Below are 21657 nucleotides of genomic sequence, written 5' to 3' on the forward strand. Positions count from 1 at the left end.
ATCTTTATTGATTTCATTCCAGTCACTAAAAACTGAATTGGATATTTACCTCCAAAGAAAAGGAATATCTCAATACAAAAAAAAGAGATTCTTAATTCAATGCAAAACCCATTTTAATTTAGGTTGCTTTGAGTCTATTGATAACTTTGAGGGTAATAATACATTGTATAAATCTTGAACGTTCTAATCATCAGCATAGTGTTCTATCTAATTGGGTCTTAATTTTTGTCTCAGAAGTTTTATATAGTTTTTATTGTAAAGATCTACATATCTGTTATATGTTTATACCTAAGTCATTTATAATGTTGCTATTATAAATATAAATGTATCTTATTTTATTTATTTATTTTTTCGCTTTTGTGGTCACATCTGACAATGCGCAGGGGTTAGTCCTGGCTTTGCACTAAGAAATTACTCCTGGTGGTGCTCAGGAGACCATATGGGATGCTGGGAATCGAACCCAGGTCGGCCAAGTGCAAGGCAAACACCCTACCCGCTGTTCTGTCTCTCCAGCCCCAATTGTATTTTTTTTTCTTCTGATTTGCAGGTGTTGGTTGTTTTTTTTTTTTAACGAATCACCGTGGGGTACAGTTACAGACTTCCAAGTTTTCGTGCTTGCGTTTCAGTCATACAGTGATCCAGTGCCCATCACTCCACCAGTGCCTGTTCTCCACCACCAATGTTCCCAGTATTCCTCCCATCCCTCCACCTTCCTCTCCTCCGCCTATGTGACAGGCACATTCCCTTTTACTCTCTCTCTCCTTTAGGGTTTTGTGCTCTGCAATGCAAGTATTAAGTGGCCATCATGTTTGGTCTATAGTCTACTTTCAGCACAAATCTCCCATCCTGAACGGGCCCTCTAAACACCCTTTACTTGGTGTTCCCTTCTCTATCTGAGCTGTCTTTTCCCCCAGCATGTGAGGCCAGCTTCCAAGCCGTGGAGCAAACCTCCTGGTACTTATCTCTACTATCCTTGGGTGTTAGTCTCCCATTCTGTTATTTTATATTCCACAGATGAGTGCAATCTTTCTATGTCTGTCTTTCTCTTTCTGACTCATTTCACTTAGCATGATGCTTTCCATGTTGACCCACTTATATGCAATGTTCATGACTTCATCTTTTCTAACAGCTGCATAGTATTCCATTGTGTAGATGTACCAAAATTTCTGCAACCAGTAATCTGTTTTGGGGTACTCAGGTTTTTTCCAGATTCTGGCTATTGTGAACAGTGCTGCAATGAACATACAAGTACAGATATCATTTCGACTATACTTTTTGCATCTCCAGGATATATTCCCAGAAGTGGTATTGCTGGGTCAAATGGGAGCTCAATTTCTAATTTGCAAAACCCATTTAAAAAAATCATTTAAACCCATCAGACAACTTGCTAGCCTCAAAATTATGAAAATACTAGCATTTTCAAATTCATATCCAGAAACGTTGTGGCCAAAACATTGCTATCCTAGATTCGTTTTCTGTACCTCTTTAATTATTATTCAACCATTAGCCATCCAAGATTAAAGTTATTTCCACAAAATTCTTACCTTTGCATCTAAAATATTTTTCAATTAATATTTATTAGGAGTATATCTTAAATAAAATTATTATTTATTAAGAGTATTTATTAGGAGTATATCGTAAATCAATTAATATTTATTAGGAGATTTTAAACAAATGTTTATTGTAAATAGATGTTTATAATAATTATGCTTATGATTATCCTATTTCTGATGTATTAGTTCAAAGTAAGTAGGTTTTTCTTAAATAATCTTCACATTTTTTCATCTCTAGTACTGTGGGGTATTTATGCCATATTGCCTGCTTTGTAAAATTATCACATTCATGGTTGGAGGTCATGTGGGGGAAAGATGATGCGTGCCGAATATAGACTAGAGACTGAACACAATGGCCAGTCAACACCTTTATTGCAAACCACAACACCTAATCAGAGAGAGAGAACAAAAGGGAATACCCTGCCATAGTGGCAGTGTGGGATGGGGGGAGACGGGACTGGGGAGGGGGGGAGGGATGTTGGGTTTACTAGTGGTGGAGAATGGGCACTGGTGAAGGGATGGGTTATCAAACTTTGTAAGGGAGAAACATGAGCACAAAAATGTATAAATCTGTAACTGTAAAAAAAAATTTAAAAAAATTATCACATTCAAAATTCAAGTTTAGGTGAGACATGTAGGTGCATGGCCAAGTGTATGCTTTGCATGTACAAGACCCTGAGTTTGAATCCTGCAACTACATAAAACTCAAGAAACATGGGCAAAAAACATTTTAAGCTGCATTTTAATTATCCCTGATTACATGAATATCTTATTATTATTTTATGGAGATCTTGCTAAACTGGTGAATGAGAAGTATAGACATTAGGAGGCCAAAAGAAGGCTCTGTGACTAAATACCTGTCTTGCAAGCATGAGCCACAGGTTCAATCCCTGACACAGCCGCCGATGCTGAGTATGACGCCGGCAGCTCTGCTACCTGAGGTTCCCAATGTCATCTCGACTTTCCAGCCAAACTGAGACCAGTTGCATTTTAGCACCACAGTTACATTGTAAAGCCCTGATGCGCTCCACAATTGCAAAGATATGTGAGAAACACAGCCTGGAATGTGAACCCTAGGTCACATGGGCAGTCACTGTGGCTCAAGGGGCTTGCGCAGTACTACAGTAGGTAGAGCACTTGTTTTGCATGTGGCCAACATGGATTAGATACCAGCTCCCCATAGGTCCCGTGAGCCTTCCAGAGTGATCTTTGAGCACAGAGGCTGGAGTGTACCCTGAGCATCGCTGAGTGTGACCCATAAGCCAAAACAAATAAGTAAATAAATAAATAAATGAAGAAGTGAGGGCTCCAACAGCATCAAGTCAGAAGTGGCAAATACCACAGCCAAGCATGCATGTGAGCCCTTTGCCTAACAACAGCACCAGCAATTAGCAAGAGAAAAAGAAGATAACTTTTTTTTAAAGTTTTACTTAAACCACTTTTAGCAAGAGTCAAGTAAGAATGTAAATAGAGTCTTGGACATTGTAATGCATGATTGAATACTGCAAGGTTACTTAGGAACTATCATTGTATCACTGTCACTGTATCACTGTCATCCCATTGCTCATCGGTTTGCTCAAGCGGGCATCAGTAACGTCTCCATTGTGAGACTTGTTGTTACTGTTTTTGGCATATTGAATATGCCATGGGTAGCTTGCCAGGCTCTGCCATGCGGGTGGGATATCTCGGTAGCTTGTGGGGCTCTCCGAGAGGGATGGAGGAATTGAACCCAGGTAGGCCGCGTGCAAGGAAAATGCCCTACCTGCTGTGCTACTTAGGAACTAAAGCAAATTTATTGGTAAGGTGTTCTTGTCCCCTTACCAGTAGATGTTTATAGATTTCACATGGGCTTGGAACTCAGTCACTTCCCTTTGCCTGAATTTCAGGTCGTACTTCCAGTCTCTACTCATGTCACACTTGGCTTTTCCCTGACATCCACTTTTACAGAGCCCCAGCCACCAGGGGGGTCACTCAGAGATGCTCTGTCTTGGGGTGTCTTTCAGCTTCCCCCACCAGCTACTGCTTGACTTTCTTATGAATCTTTATAAGCACAAATAAGATTTGGCTATGATCATCAAAATTTAAGGAAAATAATTTGAGCCCAGGTACTTTATGGACTTCCCCCCCCCCACCTTGGCAATCCCCGAGTGCCCAATACTGAGACCAAAAGTGTGAGCAAGGCACCAGGATCCTGTGAAGCCAAGCACATATAAGCTCACAGGGCTCTGGCATGAGACCCTCATCCTTGTAAAGGCATGAACTTGCCAAGCATAGTGAATTTCACTCTGTGTGATAGAGGCACCAAATGTAACAATCCCACGGTGATTCAATAAAAGTTTTAAAAAAACTAGAGACACCAAGAACTAATATTCCCACTGTTGCGATTTTTTTTCTAGGTCACCAAAGCCATTGTGTATATAGAAGAAATGAACAGTATGGCAGATGTCACTTTTCCTTCTGTCCCTCAAATTGCATCCTTACTGATATATGATGACACTTCCAGGGCCAAAGAGAGTGCTGGGCCCATGTCTGGCTACCCTGTCGTCTGTATCACAGTGAGTGGAAAATGAATAAAATTTATAAAGATTACCAAATTATTTATTAAAATAGTTTTAAACATTAATCCATATATTTTTTCAGCTTGGCAATGAGGAAATGTAAGTAGGTAAATGGTGCAAAGTTTATGTTTTGAAACTTGGAATGGAAAATTTAATACATTAATGACATATGGCCCTTATGTTTTCTTCCCCACCCTTCAGAGGCTTACTAACTGCTATGTACATTGTGTTTTATTTCCTGATATCTCAGAAACTGTCACTAGTAGAAAATTAAGGTGTAAACTCTGGACTGAAGGAATGTCTAAATAATGAGGAGAAACATGTAAGAATCAATTGTTACTCTGCTAGATATGACCGTTATTCTAGGAATGATACAGTCCAGGAGCTAGAGAGCTAGAGTCACAGCCTTATGGTAAGAAAGGTTGAGGGTAGTCATAAGTGATTATAAGGCAGCTGCATCTGGAGAAATGGCTTCATAAATGGTTTGTGAACAAGACTTTTTACTTGCCTTCTTTTGGCTCTATAGAAGACGAGCCTGGTGAGCAACAATTGCCAGGTATTTCTTTTTCTACCAGAACATCCCTGGTAAATGACCTGCCTATAACATGTACACAATAACTGCTCATTGAATTAAATAAATGGAAATAATTATTTGATGTCAAGTTACAAAGGCCTTTTTTAATGATGGAAAAATTTATTTTTATTTTTTATGTTTTGTTTTGTTTACTTGTTTTGTATAATCACCACGAGCTACACATTTACAAACTTGCCCATGATTGGGTGTTAGTCGTACAGTGTTCCACCACTCATCCCTTAACCAGTGTACATTTCCCACTACCAGTGTCCCCAGATTGCCACCCCACATGATAGAGGATATAGTAAGGAATGAGTCTCATTTTTGGGGTAGCAGGTAGTTCTTTGACAGAAGAATACATGCAGAGGATTATGTTTGAGGGCTACTTTGGCAACAGTCCAGTAATAGATTGAAAAGAGGTGGTGGAAATGGTTAAGGGAGAGCCTAGCTGACTTAAGAAACATCACAGAGGAAAAATCAAACGAGTTTTACTTAATAGATGTAGAGGCAAAGGGAGAGAAGGAAGGAGGGGAAATAATAAGAGTGAGGATTCAAGTGCAGATGGCAGGAAAAACAGTGTTTGTTGTATCAAACTAGAGGTGGAAATAGCTAATTAGTGGGTGGAAATGCAAGGTGAGAGTTCCTGAAAGCCGTCAAAAGTAGGAATGAAGCATGGGGGTAACAATCTCTACTCGTTTTCCTCTTGTGGTGGTGAGAAGGTGCAAAGGTGGTGGGGTAAAAAACTTTATAAAAATGAAATAAAATTTAATAAAAAATATTTTAAGTAGGAATAAAAATTTGTTGTTTTGTAAATAGCACACAGGTGTTGAAAAAATAGCAATGGAAGCACTAGCAAGGAATAATTTCCTCATGGTGTTATATTGTGGCCCTAATAGAATAATTTTTTTTCCATAGGCTTGCAACCCAAAATATTCAGACTTTGACAAAACAGGTTCCATCTGTGCAAGTGAAAACATCAATGACACTTTGACCCGATACCGATGGTTGATCAGTGCACCAGCTGGGCCTGATGGTGTGACCAGCCCCATGAGAGAAGTCGACTTTGACACCTTCTTCACGTCGTCCAAGATGATCACATTAGACTCCATATACTTCCAGCCAGGGTCCAGGGTGCAGTGTGCCGCTCGGGCAGTGAACACTGATGGCAATGAAGGGCTGGAGCTGATGAGCCCGATCGTAACGATTGGCAGAGAAGAAGGTAATGAATTTCTCCTTTTATGTGATGGGCACTGGAATATCATGGAATACCATAAGTGTTTGATTTCTGCTTACTCATTCTCTCAAATACTCCACGTATTCCACAAGTACTTACAAATAAAAGTCTAGTGGACAGAGCAATAGTACGGCAGGTTGGGCACTTGCCTTGCCTGCAGCAGACCCAGGTTTGATCCCCAGTATCCATGTGATTTCAAAAGCATTCCAGAAATAATTCCTGAAGGCAAAGCCAGAAATAAGTTCTGATCATGACCCAGTGTCATGATCAGAATGACATGATATTCTGTCAACTAAAAATCAAAAACAAAACAAGTCTAAGGCAGGAGCAGTAGTACAGCAGGTAGGGTCTTGTACACAGCAGACCCAGGTTTGACCCATGGCACCACACATGGTTCCCACTGAAGTGATCCTGGAACTTAGAAGAACTAAGCCCTTCATCAACAGATGTGGCCCAAAAAGCAATATGTATATATATGTGTGTATAGATAGATAGATAGATAGATAGATAGATAGATAGATAGATAGATAGATAGATAGATAGATCTTAAATATTCTTTAGAAAGCAAATATACTACAGGGCATATGTATGCTACTGTTCTGCTAGAGTAATAAAAATAAGGCAATAAGGCAAAAATCCTATCCGATACTCTAGTTGAGACATATGCAAAGTTTTTTCTTGGCAGAGAAGAGGAATGTAAGAGCAGTAGTGACTATCTAAATGTATCTTCACCCTAAACTATTGTGTAGTGTGTGAGGGAGTCAGGGGAGTTGGGCCATTTGACTGTACTTGTCTGTTCTTGACTTTACTCGACTGTCCACAGAGATCACTCCTGACAGTCCCAATGTATCAGATGTGGTGTTAGGGTTTAAGCTGGTGCTAGAAGCAGAAAAAGCAATCGCTTTTACCCCTGCACTATCTCTACAGCCCTTATACTATCATTAAGCTGTAGCGGAAGCTGAATCTTAAAAACAGCAGAGAGGGGGGAAAAAAACATGAGCAATCAGTATGAAAGCATGGAAAGCTGGGAAATATTCAGAGAATTATAGAAAACTTTAAGAAAAATTTCAGTGTTGATAAATAACCATGAAAGGAACCTGAAAGATAGTACAGAGGTTAAGGCTCTCACCTTCTACACAGCGGGCCCCAGTTCAATTCCTGGTCCCTGGGTGCAGAGTCAGGAGTAAGGCCAGAACACTTGGGGTATGGCCCCATGTCTAAGGAAACAAAATTAGTCACTCTGCAGTTTCTGTGCTTATTTCCACACCATGGTCTGCTGCCTCCATATGCTTCCCTCTGTCAACTATACCTATTCTCTGGTCCCCAGAGAATTTAATATGAATAGGAAAATAGTAGTGTCTATGTTAAAAATTAGGGGAGTGGGGGCGGAGAGGTAGTACAATGGGTAGGGTGCTTTCCTTGCACATAGCTGACCCAGGTTTGATCCCGGGAATCCCATATAGTACCTTGAGCACTGTGAGGGGTGATGCCTGAATGCAGAGCCAGGGATTAGCCATGAGCATTACCAGATTGCCCACCCCACTTCACCCCCCACCACAAAACTGTCTTTGCGTATTGCCTATATCATCTTTGTGGCTTCAATGTGTCTGTTTTCCCCTTGAGGTCTTTGTCAGCCTCGGATGCCAGGAATTGTAGGAGCAGAGCCATTCTCAGCTAAACTGCGCTACACAGGTCCTGAGGACTCGGAGTATGCAAACCTGATTAAGCTCACCGTCACAATGCCGCACATAGATGGTAGGTGACTTGGGTAAGCAAAGCTGGGCAGTGGTATGGGTTCAGTACTTCGTTTATTTTCATGGACATTGTAAGTCTCCAAGCAGACATGGTGTGCTAAATTTGCAACTTAAGCTTCAGGCTTCTGCTTTTCCAAGTGTCTCTGCTTTCTTTCTATCCAGTTTCAAAGTCTGATCATTGATACATTATTTTGAAGTAGATAAACTTAGCACTTGGCCAAAGAGAGTAAACAAGAATTTGGTCATTGTGTTTAGGTTTTATGACATAATACAAGTGTGTCTTCAAAATGTTTGAATTTGAATTTAAAGTTAAGCATTTTGATGTGTCAAAGCTTACTTTCAATGTGTATTTGCTCTTTGAAACCGCTCCAACATGTACTGCAATAAACTACAACATTCTCTGGGAATTTAAGTAAGTCAAAACAGGACTAACAGCATTATAGTTGGTATTCATTTTCTCTGCTTAATCAAGTGGCCAGAATTTTGTTTCAATAACTTTACCTACATTTTCTAAACATGTCCCCGTGTAAAGAACTTTCGAGTTCCAGTCCTCTTTGTTTACTTTCTGCTCAAACTAAATTGTTCATATTCATTTTATCACCTGATGTTACTTACATTTTAAGTATCTAAGAGAAATAAAACATTGGAAACTATAAATTATAATTATTGCCCTCAGAAAAGGATTCAGTTATGCTTGCCTGCTTTTTACAAACCCTAGTTCGTATTCCTGGAGATGCTCAGAACTGAGGAGAAATCCATCTGGAAAAACCTGTGACAGTTCTTCCTCATAGAAAGACTGGTGCTCCTGCCACTTTAAAGGCTGGGGTTTGGATTTTCTGGATTATTCACTAGCAGTAGTCGTGTAGGAAGTGAGAGCTGATCTGCTCATCCATAGGCTAGAGGATTTCCGTGGAAGAATCCGAGAAGGAGAAAGTTTCTTTTTTTTAAAAACTTTATTGAATCACCGTAAAATAGTTACAAGCTCATGTTTGGGTTATAATCACACAATGATCAAACACCCATTTCTTCACCAGTGCACATTCCCCCCACCAATATTCCCAATATACCCCCACTTTTGCACTCTTCCCCTGCCTGCATGGCAGACAGTATTCCCCATACTTTCTCTCTATTTTTGGGCATTATGGCTTGCAACACAGACACTGAGAGGTCATTAAGTTTAAAAAAAATTTCCTTCCTAGTCTTTTCCTTGCATTTATTTATGCCAGCATTCTGCAAACTGTGAGCTGTAGACCCATTTTCTTATAGCTAAGAATGACTTTTACAAGATTTTTGGTTTTGTGTGTGTGTGTATGTGTGTATGTGTGTGCACATGGGTATTTGTTTGTAATTTTGTGTGTATGCATGGGTATTTGTGTGTAATTTTGGGTCACACTTGGTGTTGCTCAGGCTTACTCCTGGCCCTATACTCAGGAATCACTCCTGGTGGGCTCTGGGGACCATATGGGATGCCAGAGATTGAATCTGGGTTGGCCACGTTTTCAAAGAAAGTGCTCTAACTGCTGTACTATCTTTGTGGCCCGATTCTTGCAATTTTAAAAGTTGAAAGAAAAGAAAATATTTCATGACACATGAAACCCTAACTCATTATCCCTGACAAAATATACTGCACACAATTATGTTCCTCTCTTTTCTATTATTATTATTTTTTTTTTGCTTTTTGGGTCACACCTGGCGATGCACAGGAGTTACTCCTGGTTCTACACTCAGGAATTACTCCTGGCAGTGCTCAGGGGACCATATGGGATGCTGGGATTCGAACCCGGGTCGGCCACGTGCAAGACAAACGCCCTACCCACTGTGCTATTGCTCCAGCCCCATCTTTTCTATTATTAATGCTTTCTCTCCACAGTGTCAGCATTGGCTAGTTGACACAATATGACCCCACAAATGATAGACTATTTATATAAGTTTTCTACCCCCTAGCCTATATTGTATGATGATAGTTTTTAAAAATTTTAGTCTTAACGGTCACTCTTAATATTGGGAGCCTCAAAGGTTTGTTTTTCCTAATGATTTTCTCCTCAGTTCTGAGCACCTGTAAGTCTCACATCCACCATGAATCTATAGATGGAATGGTCAAACACTGGACCAGTGTTATACTATATTTAGAGCCCCATTTATTTTTTGAGTTGTGTCTATAAATATTTATTGGGTTTGAAATAAAATTAAGGAATTATTAAATATTTACTCATTCTTTTAATAAGAATAAATTTAATGCACATTATCACAAAAACATACTTTAAAAAAGCAGCCATCATTTATAAAACCAAAAGGAATGAAGAGAATGGAGAACAGCATTGTTCTAGATTAATATATGACTGTCTTAACACTGGGAGATTCTAATGTCTGCTTCTGGAACCAATCTTGTTGCAATATACAATATTGTAATCTCTGAAAAATTGAGAAAATAAGGAGAAAAAAAGTCAAATGGCATCTAGTATCACTAGAAAAACAGCTTTAATGTCAGAGCTCCTGAAAAACCTCTCAGAGTTGAAAGAGTGCTTTGGTAGCCTGTGCAGTATTTTATAATGCTGTCTTTGCAATAAATAACAGTACTCCTAAGCCTTTGCTGTTGGTGAGAATGGCGCGATGGTTTCCATTTCCACTAGGCATGCTTCCTGTGATCTCCACTAAAGAACTTTCCAACTTTGAACTGACACTCAGCCCTGATGGCACAAGAGTAGGAAACCATAAGTGTTCTAACCTCCTGGACTACACTGAGGTGAAGACCCACCATGGTTTCTTGACCGATGCTACAAAGAACCCAGAAATCATTGGAGAGACCTATCCTTACCAGTACAGCTCTTCTGTCCGAGGTTCCAGCACCTTGCGCTTTTACCGAAACCTGAACCTAGAGGCCTGTCTGTGGGAGTTTGTCAGCTACTATGACATGTCAGAACTTCTCACCGACTGTGGAGGCAGCATCGGAACTGATGGACAGGTATGAATATTTAACACCTGTGCTTTGATCACTGAAGCAACCTGGGGGTCTTGTTCAGTTACAGAGATATGAACTAAATCTCACCTCCGTTATTCCATCCTACAACATCCATTCCATGATGTTGTAGGTCATTTTGCATAAATGGGAGCAGATCATTGACCTTGGAGGTCTTGCAAGCATATCTTCTTTCTGAAACAAAGTGTCCAAATATACATATATAGTTTTAGCAATCCTCCAAACTGATCTAATTATAAAAACCCAAATACTAATCTTCAGAATATCCAGTATCATTTTAGCATATATGTATAAGAAACCATCTAAACTGGGGATTAATCACTTTCATCATCAATCTAGTTTTTAAATCATTACTATATTCTATCTTCTGTGTATCTATCATATGATTATTACCTCATTATTGTCATTCTTCTTTACCTCTATCATTACTATCATTACCTCATCACCGTCATTCTTCCCACCACCTTTAACTTTCTCTATCCACACTTCCCCTTCCTTTACTTTCTAGTCTTCTCACCTTTTATTTTCTCTCCTTTTCTTTGTCATTACTACAGTTGGAACTATTTCATGAAAAGTTGATTGTTATTGATACTCCATATTGACTTCCCTTCATATTCTAGAGACACACATTGACACATAAAGCATTAAAAAAAAAGCATATCCCCACCCTCTCACACAAACAACACATCTGTATAATCCTACCCTCACTTCCCTCATTCTCAACAAAGTTGCTAAAATAAGAAGGGAGATATGTCTCTGTTTTTTAAAAAAATCTAAAATATGGAGGATGAAGTTTATGATTGTATTAGCTAAAAAACAATGCTCTTTCCTACCTTGCCTGAACACAAAGTTTGTTTAAATTGATCTGTACATTAAAAATTCTGAATGGTCCTCAGAATGTACAATGTCTTGATAATTTGACTAAATTGAGGCCAGATTTTTTTCTGTGAAATATTCATAAGTTGTTAAGATATTGAACAAGTGGTAGCAAGAGAGAAGACAGACCACAACCAATTTAATGCCACAGCAGAGCTGTAGAACCTGATTCAACGGGTGCTAATATTGACTGGAGAATTACATATTATGTCTGGGAGCTATTGAACTTCAAAGTGTTGAGACGTTGCCTCAACCACCTATCGTAAAAATTGCAAAATATTTAGAAAACCTGCCAGATTTTTGAAAATTGCCAATAAAGAATCCACCAAAGAGACATTCTGTGCTGGTCGACAGAGCCTGAGCACTGGAATCCGGGTCCTGCTCACTTCCTTTGATTCTCTTATTTTTCAGTTCAAATGTTATTTATTTAACTTATTTAAGCACTTATAAGGTCCATTTTCCTCAATCTGCCCTTGCCATCTGAAAGATACACAGGAGAAAAAAGAGACTCCTTTGACTACAATAAAAATGAGATCCATAGTCACAAAAATACCTCAGCCTTTTTCTTTATAGAGGGAAGATCTCTGGTTGCTATTACTCTACCTCATAGAGCCTGCTTTGGAGTCATTTCTATTTACTTTCCCGCTGCTTTTCTTTTGAAATGTATTAGCATAAATGGATGTACTAGAAGGATGACATTGTAGTTCAAATTCTTCTCTGGTCAGATTCACTTGTTTGCATGGAACTTCTCTATGAACAGGTTTTGTTCATCCTTAAAAATATTTTCTGTCTTTCCTGCAAAATGGCAACACTTTTCACTATCTTGTTTATGCATGTGAATGACCCTATCTCTATTGAAAACCCCACACTAATTTCTTCTATAAAGATTTTTCTACTTTTGCACAATTGGAAATAAATTCATCTCATCATCTTTATTTTTATCGTAAAGATGATGAGATGATTATATTCAATGTAGTCACTGAAGTTGAGAGATTTTTGTTATAAAATGTTTAAGGGAAATTAAATGGCAGTACAATGTAATAAAGCATATTGCTTATTCTCTTATAATGAAGCTCAGAAATGACCTTCTTATGTTCCTTTACCTTAGGCTTAAACTCCTTATTTTTCCTAGTTGCTGATGTTTCCAGTACCCTCATGCTCCATCACACACACACACACACACACACACACACACACACACACGCACACACACAGAACTTAAATATATAAGAAGAAATATACATATATAAATTAAAGTAGAAGTCTGAACATTTGAAATATTTTCCTAATTTTCCTTCATTATTTTGGACGAAAAATAGCACTGTAGTACTGTCATCCCATTGTTCATCGATTTGCTCAAGTGAGCACCAGTAATGTCTCCATTGTGAGACTTGTTGTTACTGTTTTTGGCATATCAAATATGCCACGGGGAGCTTGCCAGGCTCTGCCACGTGGGCGGATACTCTCAGTAGCTTGCTGGGCTCTACCAGAGGGACGGAGAAATTGAACCCGGGTTCGCCGTGTACAAGGCTGATGCCCTACCCGCTGTGCTGTCACTCCAGGACTAAAAATAATCATAGTAATAACTAACAATAGTGATAATAACAATAACATTAATGTTTGTTGTGTGCCTGACATTCTAAGTATTTTACATATTTCTGCTAATTCTGCCTTTATAACTCTGTATCACTGTCATCCCATTTTTCATCAATTTGCTCGGACAGGCGCAAGTAATATTTCCATTCATCCCTGTCGGGTGCTAGTATACCCTAATGGCATATTGGGGGCTCTTTCAGGGTCAGAGGAATGAGGACCATCATTGTTACTGTTTTTGGCATATCAAGTATGTCACGGGTAGGTTGCCAGGCTCTGCCGTGCGGGCAGGATACACTCAGTAGCTTGCCGGGCTCTTTGAGAGGGATGGAGCCTTTCCAACTCTATGACACAAATACTAATTTTGTTCCATTTTTATAGATAAGAAAGAGTATATACAAGCAAATATTTCATGTTGATATTGCTTATCAGCCACTTAGCTAAACATGATACTTACATGTGCAATTAATCTAGTGAATTAAATGTCACTCAAGTAGGTGAGTGTAAGAAACGAATGTGGTCACAGATATAACCATAATAAAGGCAAATAACCTGTTTCCCCTCTATTCTTGATACAAAAATGTTCAGTCATGTAAATGCATGCTAGATTAGATCTACATCCACTGTTGGAAAAAATCATCCCTATTCATATGCCAAAAACAGTAACAGCAGGTCTCACAGTAGAGACGTTACTGGTGCCCGCTCAAGCAAATTGATGAATAATGGGATGACAGTACTACAGTGCTTCATACCTTAAGAATAGGGTCTTTAGGTTTATTATAAAAAGACAACTGAGATTTAAGTGTACATATTAAACATTAAAACATTTTATGAGAGTATCTATCTGAAAATAAGCAAATTCTTGGTAAATACATACTACCTTTGTATTTCAGAAGTTTCACAAACTTTTATGTTGTGATGGGGAGAGAATTGGTCAAAAAGTAAACCATCACCATGACGTAAATATGCTCATAGCAGGTTCAATGCCTGACCAGTAGACAAGAACTTTCAAAGAAGGGACGAAAGCTAACCCAAGTCTGATTCTTCTCTGCCAATTCTACAGTCCTAGCCAAACCTCTAAATGATGCTATCTTCCCCTTTCCTGTCTTTTCTAGACTTCGTACTTTAAATGAATATAATCAGTGTGCAGATAAAATTTACCAAATAATAACTGCTTCTTCCGGGAACAAAATAGTGAACTTCTGTTCTATTTGGTTTTGTTTCTCAAGTGTTCTTAGTAGCTGCAGCTAATGCCATGAAATATCGCCAAGTTCCTGCATTTTTCTTTGTGATTGAAAAGCTCTTTCTAACTCACTCTGAAAGGCTTTTCTGTATTACTCAGCCTCCCGCAGTCAGATTATTTAATTTACAGAAAAGAGTTGCCAAGTGCTAGAAATTACCTGAAGCAGCGAGAATCCATTAGCAACAGTGACATTCTGAGAAGTTTGACTTTCGATAGCTTTAGCTGACACTAAGCCAATATTCCTACTTTGACTATCTTGCTCGCTAAATATCATTTATTAAAAAGATATTTAATGATCACCATAGACTATGCCAGAGACTGGAGGAGAATACAGAATTTACAAAGTAAAGTTCTGAGTCAAATCTGCACTCTTATCAGGTAACAATTTCCCTTGCCAGGAAAAAGTAGAATTTCTCTAATAATATTCGAGGCTAAAATCACTTGTCATGGTTTCTTAAAAAATAAAATCAGATAAAGAGCAAGAAAAAGGAAAACGGATGTAAGTGATTGCTCCACTTTGTGTGTGATGTGAGTTTGTTTTGTAAGTGATAATGAAATTGCTGGTTCACAGTGAAAAAATTTGTGAGGTAAGATATCATGAAAACTGAACTAACTTCTTTAAACTATTGGATATATGAGGCAATTTTTATCTCAAAACCAGTATTTAAAAATGAAAGACCACAGCTCATTCCACCCATGATTGGCTTAACTCTCAGAACCACAAGGTCAGAATCTTAACTTTTACTTTATTAGGTAAACAGCAACTGATAACATCATTCCAACAGCTGAATAAGCTCCAGAAATGCAGTCCAAGTTCCAGTTTATACTTGAAATACTAAGGTATAATGCACTTAGAAGAAGACATGATGCCTTTTTAGTTTTGGAAAAGTAAACATTCTTTCTAATTTTCTTTTAATTTACTTGCATGGAGCTGGTCCAGTACTCCTACTGGTGCTCAGGGGACCACGGAGATCAAACCATGGGCTCCCTAGACTGACCATAGGTTCTACCACTTGAGTCAGGTCCCTGGAGCTCAACAGGTATTTTTTTCTTTGTGGCTGGGTTTAGGGAATATTTTCCTACCTTTTTTATGATATGTTTAACTTAATCAATATGGAACTTTGGTGCTTATGTCTTAGAAACCATTGCTTCACATTATTTTAAATGTTGTGTACTCATTTACTCTGTTTCACCTATTAGCTGTTCTAAATAATTTGTAAGAACTAGCAGGAAATGGGGCTGGAGTGATAGCACAGCGGGTAGGGCCTTTGCCTTGCACGCGACTGACCCTGGTTCTATTCCCAGCATCTCATATGGTCCCCTGAGCACCGCCAGGAGTAATTCCTGAGTGCAAAGCCAGGAGTAACCCCTGTGCATCGCCGGGTGTGACCCAAAAAGCAAAAAAAAAAAAAAGAAAGAAAGAAAGAAATAGCAGGAAACATACAAAATTTCTAACTTTCTTGAAGGATGGTGCTTGATGTTTTGTCAGATTCATCTATTTTAAAAAAATAATGTGGGTTTTTTTTTATGACAATAATGACAGTGCCATGGAAAGCTGGGAAACAGGAAAACAAAAAAGAATAAACATCTCAGTATCTCACTACGATCGTGCAGATATATTCTCAATCACTTTAACTCTACATGCACACATTCATAATAGTGTAATAATAAAGCATTTTTATATTGCTTTCTAACTTAAGATACCTTATGCATTCTCCCAACAGAAGGAAACTGCCCTGAATTTTAATGGTTTCATGTTACTTTGCAGAGTACATTGTTCTTCATTACCAGGTGATGTCAATTGATCTAATCACTTTCCATTCTACTGTCAGTGTTAAAACTGCACTTCCAGATTGATTTCTCAATGATTAGAATAAAACTCACCTTTAGAAAGTACTGTCTCAAAGCACTTCCGCTGCAAGACTGGCCAGGTTAGCACATAATGGGGAATGCTAGCTGCTATGTAGCTGCAATCAAATAATTTGCTTGGTTGCTGGTTTTCTTTTACATGTTTTTGTTGGTGATTCAGGTCATCCTTGTAATTTGATGGATTTTCAACTCCATGAACCAGTGATAAATTATTATGTTAAGAGTATTCACAAATTCCAATATCATTCCAGTTGCTAAGAGTGTGGAAGCAGTACAAGAACAGTGTCAGAAAACCTCACTCCTAAAAAATATGATCTGACTGATGTTCGTTTTCTCTGTGTAAAAGGCCACTGTTTTGCTCTTCTATGCTGCCAAGATATATGTATATATATACACATAATTTTGGAGAGGTCACATGCAGCAATGCTCAGGGGTTACTCCTGGCTCTGCACTCAGGAATTACTCCTGGCGGTGCTCAGGGGACCATATGGGATGCTGAGGATTGAGCCCAGGTCGGCCGCATGCAAGGCAAATGCCCTCTCCTCTGTACTATTGCTTCAGCCCCTGCTGAGATATTTGAAAATTAAGTATGTCAGCATTTGTTAAGGTACCCTTAGATTGCACCAGCTTTGTATGGAATACAATGGATTGTGATCGATAGAAACAGCTTTGGCCAAAACTGGTTTCTGATACTAGCAGGGCCCCCCAGAAAGTCTAAAGAATTTTCTTTACTCCTTTGAGCCATAATTTTTCTTGTTTCCAATCCATGATCTGTCAATTTAACACATCCAGTAATGAACACAGTCACACAAATATAGAGAAAAGTGGGGTTAGTGAATAACTTTGATGGTGAACCTAGCACAATATCTGAAAAGTGGTAAGTGCTCAATAAATAGATATTAATTAACTCTTCATGACTCCCAATTCACATACATTCAGGTACAGACCTGAACATAGAAAATACAAACTTTGGAGCAAAATATTTCATCTAATTATTTGATGTCTTTTATTATTATTATTATTATTATTATTATTATTATTATTATTATCTGGATTGAAGTCCTCAGCAATGCTGAGGGGTTACTCCTAGCTCTGCACTCAGGAATCACCCCTGGTGGGCTCAGGGTACCATATGGGATGCCAGGGATGGTACCTGGGTCCCTGGGTCAGCCAGTGCAAGACAAGCACCTTACTTACAGTGGGCTTATCTCTCTGGCCCTTTTTTTTTTTTTTGGCTTTTGGGTCACACTCCGCAATGCTCAGAGGTTACTCCTGGCTTTGCACTCAGGAATTAGTCTTGGTGGTGCTCAGGGAACCATATGGGATGCAGGGAGTCAAACCCAGGTTGGCTGCATGCAAGGCAAATGCCCTACCCACTGTGCTATCACTCCAGCCCCCTCTGGCCCATTATTTTTGTTTTTAATTATATGTGTCTTCAGATCTTCCCTGCTTCATTTCACCATATATGATATATTTTGTATACTAAAGTTTAACGCATATTTTAGATAACAAATATAAATATTTTATTTATGTTTTATTTACATTTTATTATGCTGTCATGTCAGATTTTATTAGCCCTTATAGAAATAATTAAAAAGCAGAAAACTGGAGTCAACTGAAATGCCCATCAACTTAGATAAATTATGCTCTTCAGTAATAGAAGTATTAAAGCCCAGTACAACATGAATGCACCTTGAAAACATTATACTAAATGAAAGGTTGCATATGTCACAGCATATCACGTATTGTGGAACTCCACTTCTGTGAACTGTCCAGAATAAGTGACCACAGAGACAGAGAGCAACCTGGGCAGTGTGAGAAGGGGACTCTGTAGTCACTACTAGTAGGAATAAGATTTGTTTCAGAGACCAGGAGCTGGGACCATAGCACAGCAGGTGGAGCGCTTGCCTTTCATGTGACAGACCCAGATTCGGTCCCTGGTACCCCATCTGATCTTCTGAGCCCCACCAGGAGTGAAACTTAAGCACAGAGCCAAGAGTAAGCCCTGAGCACAGCTGGGTGTGCCCCCCCCAAAAAATTAATTCCTTTCAGAGGTGATGAAAATTTCCTAAAATTGTCCAGGGTGGAAGTAATGGTACTCATGAATATCTTAATAAAGCTTCTCTAACACAATTTTTTAAAAAAAACTATCTAAATACAGTATATTCAAAATAATGCTGCTTGTTTTAAAGATCTACCGCATGGTCTTTATTTGCAAAGGAAGGAAGCATAAGGACTTTTTCTGCTTTATTTTTTTATTGTTTATTTTTTTCATTTTCAGCTTACTCTATTTATTTTTTATTGAATCACCCCGAGATACACTTACAAAGCTTTCATGAATGAGTTTCAGTTATGCAATGATCCTTCAGTTATACAATCCATCCCTCCACCAGTAGGCACTTTCTACCACCAATGTCCCCAGTATCCCTCCAGCCACCCCCACTCCACCCTACCCCCTGCATCCATGGCAGAAACCTTCCTTTTCTCTCTCTCTCTCTCTCTCTCTCTCTCCATTTGGGCATCATGGTTTGCTATACAGACCCTAGGAGGCCATCATGTTTGGTCCTTAGTCTGCCTTCAGCACACATCTCCCATCCCAAGCCATCCCTCCAACCATCACTGACTTAGTGATCCCTTCTCCGTCCCAGCTGCCTTCTCCCCCAGCACCTGAGGCTGGAGGATGAATATTTTGTTGCTCCAAATTAAGTGAGAGAACAGTAGTTTTGTAAATGCTGTTATTTTCTTTCTTCCATGAACACTCAAAATCTGCAGGTTAGGAAAAGGGAGAGATTGCTTGTACAAGATTAGGTTCGCCTGTTAACAGCACTGAATGCTGCTGATAGCTGTCGTTGTATTCTGTTCTAGGTGCTGAACCTAGTACAGTCCTATGTGACCCTTCGAGTTCCTCTGTACGTTTCCTATGTGTTCCATTCCCCCGTTGGAGTAGGAGGTTGGCAGCACTTTGATCTGAAATCTGAGCTTCGCCTCACTTTTGTGTATGACACTGCCATCTTGTGGAATGATGGAATTGGCAGCCCACCCGAAGCTGAACTCCAAGGTGAGTTAATAGAAAACTGGTGTTCAGACCCATTTGAATAAGAGGAAGTTTCACCACCACTAAAAATAACAAAGACAACCTTTTCTTAAAAGTATTGTCCTTCCTAGTTAAGTTTCTAGCATACAATGTTCCAACGCCGATCTCACCACCAAGCCAATGTCCCCAGGATCCCTCCCACCACCACTGCCCACCCCATAGCCTGCCTTCTTAACCAGCACATTTATATTTTATCTTAAGATAATTTTCTTGCCAGAGTGTTAGTACAGCAGGTAGTGCTCTGCACTTGCCTTGCACACAGCCAACCCAGGTTAATCCCCAGAACGCTGTATGGTTCCTTGAGGCCTACCAGGAGTTAGCCAAGATCCAGGAGTAATCCCTGAGCACCACCAGGTGTAGCCCAAAATTAAAATTAAGGAAGAAAAAAATAAGAAATGGCCCAAGGGGAAAGGGGACATTTCTGCTTTGGAAAATGGGGGTTGCATTTAAAGTACAATATAATTGTGCCCTGGATTCTAGATCTGAATCTGCATTTAACTAGTTATGTCTTCTTAAACATACCTTTTAATTTTTGGGAAAGGAAGGAGCCACACCCAGCATGTTCAAGGGGTACTCCTGGCTCAGTGCTCAGGGCTCATTCCCATTGGTGCTCAAGGAACCATGTAGTGCAGGGATCGAACCTAGGTCTCTACAAGCATGCACTCAACCCACTGGACGGTCTCTTTAGTCCAATATTTCTTAACCTTTATGACAATGTTCTTTTGAAAACTGCCTGTTATTTTATGGTGCTGTAGCTAGATTAAGTTCTCACTATTGGGCCCACATCCTGCTTGCACTAATTTATGTCCCCAAAACAAATATTGTTGCTCTGCTGATTGTATACTTCGGTATCAACTCTTTGGACAGATGGAGATCATCTCAATACCATGAGGATGGTAATATGATCACTCAATTAATTGTTTGCCAGACTGCTTCAGATATTTTTATTTTACAAATTGCTTAGAAAACACAAATTTAAGTGGCTCTTAATGCACATCAAGTCTACAGTTCTCAATTTCTAAACAAGGATATCCTGCTTCCTTCTTCTGTATGGAGCCAATGTAGATTAAGCTGTCGCATTTCTTAGGGAGACTTAAGAGTTTTCATTAAGGCCATAGAATTGTACTCAGGAGGGGCCCCAGTGATAGTACAGTGGGTAGGGCATTTGCTTGCATGTGACAGACCTGGGTTCAATCTCTGGAATCCCATATTGTCCTCTGATCCTGCCAGGAGTAGTCCCTGAGCATAAAGCCAGGAGTAAACCCTGAGAACTGCCAGATGTGGCCCTAAAACAAACAAACAAAAACCCCAACAAACATAGGGACTGTGCTCAGGACAGACAGTATGGATTTAATCCTGTGCCTTGCGTGCAGCCAGCCCTGGTTTATGTTCTCAGCACCCAGCTGAGAATAACCCAAAAGCAAAATAACATAAATTAAAATAAAATGAAAATTCCAGTGTTTCTAGAGAATACACTTAAGTGTCCTAATCTTCAACTTTGATGAGTTTATCGTGTCTCTCAATTTTGCAGCTTTATTTTTGCAGCCTACATCTATCTTCAAAGCCTTCGCCTATTTAATCCCACTGTATATTTAATATTGATTTCATTTATGTCATCTTATTTGTCTTTGCCTCTTTTTCTCCTTAGAAAAGCAACACAAAAATACTCCAGCCTCTCATATCACTCAGAATTCTAATAAGTTCCTTTTGACTTATTAGACTTATTGGCCTAAAGTTGAGGCAAATCATAAGTAGAGAGAGAGAGAGAGTAAGAGGGAAATTGTCTGCCATGGAGGCAGGGAAAGGATGAGGCAGGGGGGATGCTGGGGACATTGGTGATGGAAAACATACCCTGGTGAAGGGATGGGTGTTTGATCATTGTATGACTGAAACTCAAACATGAAAGCTTTGTAACTGTAGCTCATGGTGATTCAATTAAAAAAAGAAAGATGAGACAAATCTGCACTATTTCTTAGAAGAAATTTTGCACATTGAGAGTCCCTAGTCACCATTATTTTCACTCTGTACTGTAGGTTCTCTCTATCCAACTAGCATGCGCATCGGTGAGGAGGGACGTTTGGTTGTGAACTTCAAGACAGCAGCTCAATTCCATGGCTTGTTCGTGCTCTCTCATCCAGGTAAGCCCTGTTGTTCATTAACAGTCTCTCCTCCTACAAGAAGCATAGAGCTGCCCGGGTTCACACTTGTTTCAGATTACTTCCTTGTGAGCTTTGAAGCCTGTAATTTCAAATACATGAGAAAATGTGCAAGCAACTACCTAGCGAAGACTCAATCGTTGTCCTGCTACCTTTATTTATTTCTTTATCTTAGA

General features: G+C 39.3%; 1 protein-coding gene across 1 annotated transcript in view; it reads left to right on the forward strand.

The window, feature by feature from the left end:
* The window catches only part of FREM2 (FRAS1 related extracellular matrix 2), a 181714-nt gene that overhangs the window by 148195 nt on the left and 11862 nt on the right, over positions 1–21657 (forward strand). Inside the window, exons 13-18 of the mRNA XM_012935227.2 lie at positions 3950–4108; positions 5601–5904; positions 7543–7674; positions 10304–10635; positions 19097–19289; positions 21359–21463. Coding sequence (XP_012790681.2) covers positions 3950–4108; positions 5601–5904; positions 7543–7674; positions 10304–10635; positions 19097–19289; positions 21359–21463 — 1225 coding nt within the window. The remainder of the gene's footprint in view (positions 1–3949; positions 4109–5600; positions 5905–7542; positions 7675–10303; positions 10636–19096; positions 19290–21358; positions 21464–21657) is intronic.

This window comes from Sorex araneus, chromosome 1 (genome assembly GCF_027595985.1).
Source record: "Sorex araneus isolate mSorAra2 chromosome 1, mSorAra2.pri, whole genome shotgun sequence".
Classification (NCBI taxonomy): domain Eukaryota; kingdom Metazoa; phylum Chordata; class Mammalia; order Eulipotyphla; family Soricidae; genus Sorex; species Sorex araneus.